The sequence below is a fragment of the Culex quinquefasciatus genome, chromosome 2 (assembly GCF_015732765.1).
Source record: "Culex quinquefasciatus strain JHB chromosome 2, VPISU_Cqui_1.0_pri_paternal, whole genome shotgun sequence".
Lineage (NCBI taxonomy): Eukaryota > Metazoa > Arthropoda > Insecta > Diptera > Culicidae > Culex > Culex quinquefasciatus.
The window spans coordinates 189,515,920-189,526,875 of record NC_051862.1 but is presented as its reverse complement, the minus strand read 5'-3'; the positions used below and the strand labels follow the sequence as shown (position 1 = coordinate 189,526,875).

At 37.6% G+C, this 10,956-nt stretch overlaps 1 protein-coding gene across 1 annotated transcript; it reads left to right on the top strand.

Moving 5' to 3' along the window:
• Positions 1-6,163: 6,163 nt before the first annotated feature.
• On the top strand, positions 6,164-10,215 carry LOC119767740. Its single transcript, XM_038257107.1, has 5 exons — positions 6,164-6,551; positions 8,819-9,151; positions 9,204-9,519; positions 9,588-9,804; positions 9,871-10,215. Exons 1-5 carry the CDS (start codon positions 6,381-6,383, stop codon positions 10,076-10,078), a joined length of 1,245 nt encoding a protein of 414 aa, XP_038113035.1. The 5' UTR covers positions 6,164-6,380; the 3' UTR covers positions 10,079-10,215.
• The last annotated feature ends 741 nt before the right edge of the window (positions 10,216-10,956 follow it).

Sequence of the window (10,956 nt, the reverse complement as noted above, 5' to 3'; positions counted from 1 at the left end):
CGGTGAGTTTTATTTGTGCCGAATAGTCGCGCCTTAATAGGCCTTTACTTGGGACGAAAAGATTTACATTACAGGGCTGAACCTAAGCTTCAAAAATCCCAATTATGAGCTCGATTTGACGAAAACTCGAGCGACCCAAGTAAAAAACAATTTTCCATGCGATTTTATATGTGGAAAGTAACTTTTTTTAAACAACAATGCTGGGGCCGTACTTGTTATCCTCAAAGGGCCGAGCTTGAGATAAATCAAAACATATCAGTACACACAGACAATACAGCCCTGTTACAGTAATGGAAGATGAAAACTCAAATTTCGAACTACTCTAATGTATACAGTTTTATCAAATTTATACTTTTTGTGCACATTTCGTTCATGATAAAAATAATTTAATAAAAATGATTTTACAAAGTATCATCTTTAAAACCCTTTAAAAACTCTAGATTTTAAACCCTTGTTGATATTGTTAATGTGCTGACATTAGTCATGACATGTTTTGGAAGCGAATAAAAATATCCGATATCAACTCACCAAAACTATAAATTTAATTTTTCATCCTAAATAAAGCAGTGCAGGCTAAACCAAGTCGAAAAAAGCATATGCCGCCAGTCCAATTGAAGATATAAATGTTGGGTTATTTGGTCAAAATCTAACTGAGATGCGACAATTTAAAGATTACTAGCACTAGGTCAGATTTTTTTTTCTTAAAAAACTGCAAATATTACATATTTCGGTCAATATTGTCGTGAGACATCGTAGCACCTGTAACTACTTTTAGAGTAGTAGATATACAGTGTATAATACACATTTATAATCAAACTTCAGAAATTTGAATTTTTGGTCAAATTAACTTTTGTGTAACCCCTTTATAAGATCATCGTAATTTTTCAAACAAATCACTTTTTGTTAAAATTAATTATTGTTAATTACACCAACACCAATATATCTCAAGTAAAATAAACAAACTTTTATTTTTTTGCATTTTGGATGTTTTTGAATATCCCTGACTCAAAGCCAATTAAAAAATACTAAAAGCAAAAAAAAAAAAACATGGGAAATTTTAAACAAAAGCTCCAGATATAAAATTATGCATGAGTATCAGTGAGTTTCACTTATAAATCCATCTACCTTATATTCAAATTTTTGATTTAGTGTCGAAAACTACAGGAATAAATGATTTATGTGATTATTATAAGCAAAAACATAAAAGAAAATATCAATACTAAGACTACAAAGAATCAAGCGAGAGCAGTCAGTTATTTTTAGTTTCCGGTCAAGTCATAATATATCCAAGGGCTTGTTTGGTTACTGTCGAAACTGGCTTTTCCACTATGAATTTTGAATAGGATTTATAATGTAAAAACTTTTTCTCAAATGCTTCACCTTTTTTTTAACATTATATCAAAATTTCAGACTTGCTTTTTTAATATGTGATATGCGCACTGGAGTACATTTTGACGATTTTTCCCATACAAACTTCAACGACTTAGAGAGAGGGGTTTCCGTGGTCAGAATGAGCTCAAATGTGGAATTTAGCCTAGTGATGGATTAATCTTTGATTTCAGGCGGTAGCCCCGAGAAAGTCCGGATTTGGACCACCCTAATGTACATGAATTTTCCGTAAACTGGGGTTGAATCGAAACGAGGTATAAAAATCGATGCAAAATATAAACATATTTTGCAAGCATATGACTCAACCAATGATTCTCGCATATTTCTTTTTTCTATGAATTAAAATTGTGTAAAATAAGTCGTTATCTAAACATACAACACCAAACTGCTTCAACGAAACTAATTTGCTCCTCATATACCATCCAACGAGCTTTCAATATACCCCCGTTCATAAACCGCACTGCCCCCTACATCGGTTTGGATAGTTTCATCCCGGGGGGTGGTGTTGGGCGCTTATTTGCTTAAAGCTCATCTCATCGCCCACAGCCATCACCACACCATCGTCTTCATCGTCGTCATCCGCAAGTCAAGCGGTTGTTCCGGTCTAGTCTTAAACGCATACACTCTGCTCGCAGGACGATAAGAAACGCCGTTTTTCCCGTCGCTATAAAGTCCCAGTGACATTGGCCGCATTAATTAGAATTTTCTTGTTGACGTCCTCCGCCCGGTTGTTCATGCCTCGCTACTTTATGAGCAGCAGCCAGAAGCAATTTTTTCCACCATCCACCAGAGCGGCTTATGGAAGCCTCAGAAGCCGCGTTTGAAGAAGTTGTTAGCACTTTTTCGCTGCGGTTTTCCGCCGTCCTTCTGCGTCTGAGGTGGGGGAAGTTAATTTGAGATGTTTGTTGCTTTTAGTTGGTCTTTTGGAATCTTTCATCAGTATTGCCTCAAATGTAGGACTTTTAGATAAGATTACAATCATAAATTTCAAGTCTGAAACAGTTTAAGTCAACGCGGTTAATTGAAGTTTATATTTATCAGCGATTGATTTTTGTGTGGCGAAGAATGCAGATAAGCTTCGATTGTGTGGGTACAATTGCGCCTTTTAAATGAAAATTAAAATGTTTTTTTTTTTCAATCTTTCAAACATAGCGTGACTTTTAAATAATTCAAGATGTATAAATGTTAATAAATTTTCCAAAAATCCATAAAAACTCCATGCCAGCTTTGCTTTCCTCATAGTTTGCAGTGTGTTACCGAGGACCGATCCCAGACGAGAATTCTCTAATTTGCAAGTGGATTTGCGGGCATGTAGACAAATAAATAAATTGAAGAGCACGTAAACGAAGCTATTATCCCGAAATTGCTCGTCAGCCGCATGCAACCGTTTACTATATATTCCGACATCAACCATACGGAATGGCCTGATGGCCACTCTGCTGCGTTCCCACTAGTGGGTGGGGATTTATCATATTTGTGCCAATTTATGTACCGCATGGTGCTCCTCTTCCGGGCTTAAGCCATTCATGAGCATTGCAAGTACTTTGTGATTACTCGTCCTGTCCTGGCTGGTTAGTGTGATTTGTATCTCGACTATCTATCTCGTCCCAGAAGTACAGTTTGTTTTAAATATTATTCTTCGCTATGGGTTTAAATTAAATACGCGTAATATTAAACCTTCATATCTCCAATAAAATGGAAATAAATCAACAACCCAAATTGCTTCGCCGTTTATTGCCTCACCATCATTTGTTGATTTGAAAAAAATATGATATCATGTCTAATGCTGTCCGATATGCAGTCGCATCCGATGTAGACTGACTGACTGCGAGACTAACTCGAGCACTCTGGTCGACGACGCGGAATAAGCGTGATAATGAAAAGATTCTAAATTGAAATTTCACACCATCCATCGAGATGGTGCTAGCACTACTAGTTGCTTGAGCGTGATTCACAAATGACGTATCTTTCAGTTTAATTTTGTCTCTTTGAACTATTTTATCATACTCTTTCGTTGCCCCCTCTAAATAACGTAGTATTTCCAGGTAAAAAAAATGTAGTTTGAATTTATAAAAGCACCTGCTGGATCCTTCCTCCTCCTCCTCGTCACACTTTGCCTCAATTTCTTAGACTACCTCCCTAAAATGCTACGTAATTTGTGTATGGTGCTTAATGGGTTGCTCATCCCTGTGGTCGTCATTTTTGGTTTAGATGGAGGATGAACAGGAGCAGAGGGCTGTACCAATGCTGGAAAAAGTTGAGACGTCGATGATTTTCCCCGGAGATCTTTCTCCTTTAAAAATAGGGTTTCAGGCTTGACCAACTTTTACGTAAATTTTTATAATAATATTTTTTATGATTCAAATCAGAAATATATCCGAGATATCTTCAATTGCAAAAATAATTTTCTCAATTTCTTCAAAATTGTAGGAAAATTGAAAAAAATATGCATGGACACTATTTAACACTGGAACGCCCAACGCATGTCCAACTTACACGGACACCCAAGCCTCCCAAAAAAGTTGGAACGGTAACTTCAACTCGATGGTTCTCGGGAATAACTCAACCAATCGGGACGATTCTAGCGAGGGAAAGCATCGTTCAACCTTTTTTTGTAACGACTGCCTCCGCTGATTTTTTTTGGTGATAAGTTGGAACGATGTTTTTGACCTCAACAATTACAGATTTGATCAAATTGAGTTCTGCAAAGTTCTAGGATCACCTAGACTTCTAAACAAATCACTGGAAAAAAATCGTCTTGATTGGTTGAGTTATGCCCGAGAACCAGCGAGTTGAAGTTACCGTTCCAACTTTTTTAAAGCCTTGGGAGTTGGAATGTTAAACAAAACTCTTTTACCTGGAATCAATTGAAAATGTTAAGTTTTATTGAAAGTGACTTGAGTTTTTGATTGCGAAGTTGATTTTACTTTTAAAAACGTTTTTTATTTGAGATTCGAGGATTCAGTAAAATTTTGCGGTTCTGTTTGATTTGTGGGTCTTATCGACAGTTCAGATATTTTGTGGTATTGTGTGAGGCGTTTTTTTTTATTCAGAATGGGCGATTTAGACGAACTGCTGTTTAAAGTATAAGAAGCAGTTTGTGAAAGATAGACCACGCACCTTGAAGCTTTCCTTTGTTTGTGTCGATGTTTTTAAGGCACAGTGGAAATTTTTAGTGCAGCTGGAGATTTAAAAAAGCGTTTTTGTGTTAATGCGTTGCAAGGGTTTTGTATAGGAAGGACGACGGTGTATACGAAACGGAAAAACGTGAGAAATTGTGATCGAAGGTTGTTGCTGTTGTGCTGATTTTTCGGTGACGCAAGATTGTGCTGCAAACGTCGCTTAATCTCTGAGTCTCTAGAGAGGATCGACTAAAATTGGAAGAGCAGCATCATCAAGCAACTTGGTGAGCACTTTCCAATTACATTTTATTTTATTATATATTATATTTGTATTATGTATTTTATATAACACCATACTTGACATACCCTACACAAAACCAATGCAATTTTAAATCGGAGCGTTTGGTACGGTATGTCCACGCATCCTTCCTCCCCTGTAGATTCTGTGAAATGTGATCCGTTCTCAGAATCCTCTCTGCGGTAAACACAACGCAGTAGGGCTGGCCGATTTAATTTTTGTAAAACATTTTCGGGGGTGTTCTCGGATGTACTGCAACTATTAATAATGACAAGAAAAGTGCTTGGGGCGTAATCTTATCACAAGACTTTCCAGCATGCTTTCATCGGACTGGATGCGTTTGTGATAGATTAGATTAGATTAGATTAGATTAGAAGTTGATTTTACTTTTAAAACTATTTTTGAAAAACTTTAAAATTATAATTCGAAAAAAAAAAAATGGATTTTGTCAACCGTTAACATCTTTGTGAAACATATTTTGTGTTAGTTACTCTGTGGCTCATAAATAGCATTTTTTGGTCTTCTGAAAAATGTGTCAAAAACACTCTACAACTTCGCGAGGTAAGATTTTCGATACATACAAAATGTGTATGATTGAACCAATGCATTCAAGTTCATGTTTTTTTTGAGAGAACTGTTAATTTATGGTATGGTAATTTATGGTACATGAAATCTGGTTCAGCTTGGTTTGGCTAAACTCATACGTAATATTTGATCGAAAACTATTTAATTCGTAAAATAATTTTAAGATGTGTTAATTAATTTTTCATGGTATTGGTTTCAAAGAATTGTTTTTCTTAGAAATAAATCAAACTTACAATCACCATACCTATCATGCAGCCATATGAGTACATCTCAATTGGTCTATTTTAAGGTACACAATGAAAGCTGTTTAAGTTATTATTATTTTGCTGACACATTCGGTGAGTTTATTAAACCCTACGTATTGATGCTAATTACCCACTGGGAACCTAACCAAAAGTTCCCTATGTTAGAACAATACAAAGTAGCGCCATCCCATTAACCATCCATGAATCCCCTCGAAAAACTGAGCTTGTTCCCATTGATTACCTGTTGAATGATCATAATTAACGCGAAAAAGTCACCACGTTCGTAGTTTTCCACACTACCTGACCTGCACAATTACTTGCGAGAACCCATCAATTTCATCTGACCACAATCACATCCAATGACTAACCTAACCTGCGCCCCTCTCGATTATACTCTGGCAGCCCTATTTGCCCCATATAAACTATGCCGCGGAGTCTCGTGTGCGCTATGTATCATCGTCGCCAAAGCCACCCTCACCGCTACCGCGCGCCCATTTCGCGCGTTAGAAGAACATCGCAGAGAGGATTCGCGCGCGCCGTATAGCTGCGGTCCATTCCAGTCTTGGTCGTTCACGTCGCGTGTCAGTTGCTGTTTTCCTCTCCGTCGGTTCGGATGCATTTTCCAGCGTCGCCGGAAGTGACCTGCTCCTGGTGAACTTGGTGAAAGGTTGAAGTACCTACTAGGAGTAAGCACGAGAATTTTAAGTGTTCCTGGAAGCGGTAGTTGGATATATCTCCGAGATGACGCAGCCTCCCGTCATCAATAACTTGAAGGAACTGCTAGAGCCGGCACTGGAACCGGGTACGCAGGTCCTGGGCCACCAAACGACATTCCTGACCGCCCCGGGGGATAACTATGGCAGTACGATGCTGGCCCTAACTGTGGACGTGATTAGCGCAACGACCAAAAAGGTACATCATTGATGGTTTTTCCGCGAAATTTCCCGCGAGGAAAAACAAACAAAAAACCGGAGAAACGAAAATAAATTTGAAAACGTGCGAGTGCTGGTGTAATCGGCTTAAAATCTAGAAAAAAAAGCACATCGTGACGATGTTTATGTGCAGATTTGTTGGTCAGTTTGTTTGGAGTTGAAAACGCGTGTGGGAAATCACCTGGGCTACATAGGCCGATGTTGTGTTTTTGTGATAAGATATCGCGAAAGTGAGTCTAGCGTTGGCGAATTATAAATTTGTTTTATAAACTCGGGGGTTTCGCAATCGGAAATCGTTTGTCGCTAATGATAGCGGGGGGAAATTTTCTTATTATTTTCAAGTATTCTGTTTTCGATATTACAAAAGAAACGTGGATGCAGCACAATGAGCTATTTATGTTCAGAAATTGCAACTTTGTATTGGGCAACTTGAAACCCAAGTGTATCTACGAAACAGGATGTTATTTTCTGGAGTATTATATATTAATTGTTATGCCATGTGACGAAACATTTCGATCATTTTTGTTTGTTTGATATGTCATATGTTGTATTACCTTTCGGAAGTCGCGAGTTTTGGCGTTTCATACAAGCGCCCTTTCAAAGTGTGTACGTATGCGACTGTCGGTGGGCTAACAGCGATTTTCACGTCAATCTAGTGGGATCGAGACCAAAATTCCTCTAATTTGGCTCAAATTTGGCATAGGAGTTTCTTGGCCAATATAATTAGACCCGATTTTTTTGTTTATCGATTACGGTGGTCCCATCCGAAATAGGGTGGTCAAAAATAGCATTCTTTGACGTTTTTCGCAAAAAACCAAATTTTCCAAAAATTCATATCCCCGGAATGGCTGAACCAATTTCAGTGATCAGTGATTAGTTGGGATTTAAATGAAAAACACATTTGGAAAACATAGCTTTATTTGATCTGCAAGTGTAATCCACTTGCAGATCAAATAAACATTTTGTTTGCTGATTTGGAGGTCTCAGGACTCTATGATTTCAGTATGTTTTACGTAACATATCCAAAAATGATGAATATCCATTAGCAGGATGCTGAGGGGCAACAATATGAGCGTTTTGGAAATTTCGTCGTTTATGGACACCCCCTGAGCAAATTTTAGAACAAATTTTTGAGGATGGTGCTGCGGACTAATTTCTAATAGTATTTTAAGTTTGATTGATACACCGAAGTCCGATAATGTTTTTTTTTTCAAAAAATGAATACTAAAGTTAAAAGGCACAAACATTGAACGAAAAGCTCCAGGAGAATAAGGCGAGAATCTAACCCACGCCCCTTTGCAACTTAGGAATCGGCAACCGAAGTCGCTAAACTTTCCATTTTCAATGTAATTGTTTGCAAGAGCTCAAAAATTGTACAGCTTTCGAAAAATTTACGAAATCGTCGATCGAAAATTCTATGCACATTACCAGTTAGAAAAAAATCATTTCTTAGCAACTAAAGCGCAGGGAAACGATTTTCGAAAAGATTGTAATAATTTACCAAGAACTTTTTCAATGAACATACATTTGATTCAATATTTAAAAAATAAGTTGATAGTATTACTTTTTGATCATAAATTTTTTTCACCTAAAATTCACCTTCACCTAAACCTAAAAAAAAACCTATAAATCACCTTAACTTTCAAAATCACTATTTTTCAAAAAACTCATTACATCGCTCAAATCGATTTGTTTTCATAAACAAAATTTGTACTTACAATTTCTACTTATATATTTATATCAATCAAAAAAAGAGAGAAAAAAGATAGTCAAAAGATGTTTTTTAACAAAATTGATTTAAAAAGTTAAGTATTTTGACTTTACGGTGTATCATTGAACCTTCCAACAGGACCATTTCAGACATTCGGAACAGTATAAAAAAAATGTTATGAAATCAATCCAAACCAAACAGAAAATGCCCTCCTATGTTTTTGTATCCTGTTGAAACACAGCTGCTGCACCTGTTCGAACTATCCCACTATACAAACGGATATTAATTAGACCCCATTTATTGAACATATTTTTCAAACAACCTGCACGGTGCTGTAAATGGAGCTTTATTTTGACGATGATTTATGCTGATTGCGAGACACTACTTAGTGTGACACATATTTAATATGAACTATCGAACAGTGATACTGTTACCTCAATGGTGGAGCACTGGCGGTGGTGTCACGTTGCGTCTAATTAATTAGTTTTAATTCAATTTGTCTCATCACTCATAACATGTTCCTCGTTTTCATACAGCCAGAACAGCTCCAATTGGTGGGCAAGATGAGACCTACGAGCGAGGAGTTCCTGGAGATATTCCAAATCGATGTGACATTCGTCAAGGAAGCTGCCGTTTACTCGCAAATAGTTCCTGCCATGTTGAGTCTACAGAAAGAGTTGGCCTTCCCAGAGGAAGAACTTATCGACGTGTTTTGCCGATGCTACAGTACGAGGATATCGCTGGATCCGAACAACAGCAAGGTGGACGCTGATGGCGTGATGCTGTTCGAGAACCTGAAGCCAGCCGGATATGTCACGGAGGATCGCCGCGTTGGGTTTAGTCGTGACTTGGCTGAGTACATTCTTAAGGTATGGCGTTTTGACTATTTTTTCCCATTTTTCCAATGAGATTTTTTTTCAGAAACTTTCATTATTCCACGCCATTCCTATTGCGCTTCGCTACCTGAAACCTGACGTGTTCAATACGAGCATTCTGAAATTCCTAGTCAAAATAGACATCGACGCTGGCCTCAACGAGCAAACCAAAGAACGCATGATGGAGGTGGTGCGGGCTGATTTCGTCAAAGCTGGAATCCAGGACGATTTGTCCAAACGGCTGTTGGCACTGATTGACGATTGCCGATACCAACAGGCGAATCTGATATCGGACGACATAAATCAGTACTGTTCGATGCTTCATAACGATTTGTGGGTCAATAACATGATGATAAAGTATGGTAGGAAATAGTCGTCCACACACTGTTGCAAATGTCCAATTATAGTGATCTATTTTTAAATCTTGCAGATGAAAATGGGAAGCCAGCTGGTTTGAAGTTTGTTGACTTTCAGCTGATCCAGATGGACTCGTTGGTACGCGATGTGCTTTTCTTTATTCTAACTAGCGTGTCCGATACAAAGCTAGAAAACACCATCGATAATTACTTTAAGGTTTACTTCAATTCGCTACTAAACGACCTGACCAAACTTCGATGTCCGAATTTAGACCAATTCACTTTCGAAAGGTACTTTATCGTATTCATGAAATAAAACAAATTCATCAATATATCCTCCTTCATCCCAAACACCAGCTTCCTGGATGAAATTAATCACGTTGCACCGCGGGAGTTTTACCACATAGTGGCTATGCTGAGGGTGGTCCTTGCCAAGAAGGAGTCAATCCCGGAACAGAGCGAACTGGACGCACAGCTGTTTTGTAACGATGATCTCGTCGAGGATGACTATTTCGGGCGGTTATCGCTGGTGGTGCAGATATACGAGAAAAAGGGATGGGTTTAATCTAGTCACTTGTGTGTTGATGGTTGACGCCACGGTGGAATACATGCGTAGCAAGTTATAGATGTACAAATAAAAAGATAACCAAAGGATATTGTATTGTGCTCAACAAATCATAGAAAATCGATAATTGAACATAATGATTTGCTTTTTCCTTCATGTGAAAGCTTTTCTTGCGATCTTTGGATTGATGTATAGACCGGCTATGCATTTGTTCGTTTTACATCAAGTTTTTAAAGAAAAACATTGACCCTTGAAATCCACAAATTCGGAATACTTTTTTCTTACGATGTAAACAAACTTTTTTTGTAAAAATATCAATTAAATCCAGGTGTTCCACAATTGTGGGAGGCACAATAACATCCGACAATTATGGAACAGGCAATTTAGAGGCGATGTTTTGCTGCTCTGGATAAAATAGTCTTGAAATAAGGTTTTTTGTTCAATAAGTACTATTTTTACTGGTGAAATAGCAAGAGAATGTCCAAATAAAGGTCCTTAAAAATAGCAGGGATGACAGAAAATTTGCATTTTGCAACTGAGGCGTTTTCTGACATCAACTTCAAAAATGTCGAATTGTGAAATTAAAATCAGAACATTTCAAAGGATTCATGGTTTTAAAATCCATTACATGATTCAAATAATTGAAAAACACGTATTTTTTCGAATGTTCAAAAATTGAAAGGGTCGTACCGCCCGTCCGTCACGAAAAATGGAGCTTAGATTCGTGATCATGGATAATAGTTACCTCTACGGAAAAAGTTTTACGCAAATCGAAGAGGGGTCGGGGCTACTTTTTCAATTTCGTGTGAGTTGGCGGAGAAATATCCATCTTTACTTCGTCTTTAATAAATTTGCTAGTGTCGAATGGAGTATTTAAA

Excerpts from the sequence above, each read along its gene's own strand:
- LOC119767740 (XM_038257107.1), top strand. The coding sequence starts at position 6,381 with ATGACGCAGCCTCCCGTCATCAATAACTTGAAGGAACTGCTAGAGCCG. Across the intron at positions 6,552-8,818 it reads TTAGCGCAACGACCAAAAAG|CCAGAACAGCTCCAATTGGT; the intron begins GTACATCATTGA and ends GTTTTCATACAG. Across the intron at positions 9,520-9,587 it reads TAACATGATGATAAAGTATG|ATGAAAATGGGAAGCCAGCT; the intron begins GTAGGAAATAGT and ends TAAATCTTGCAG.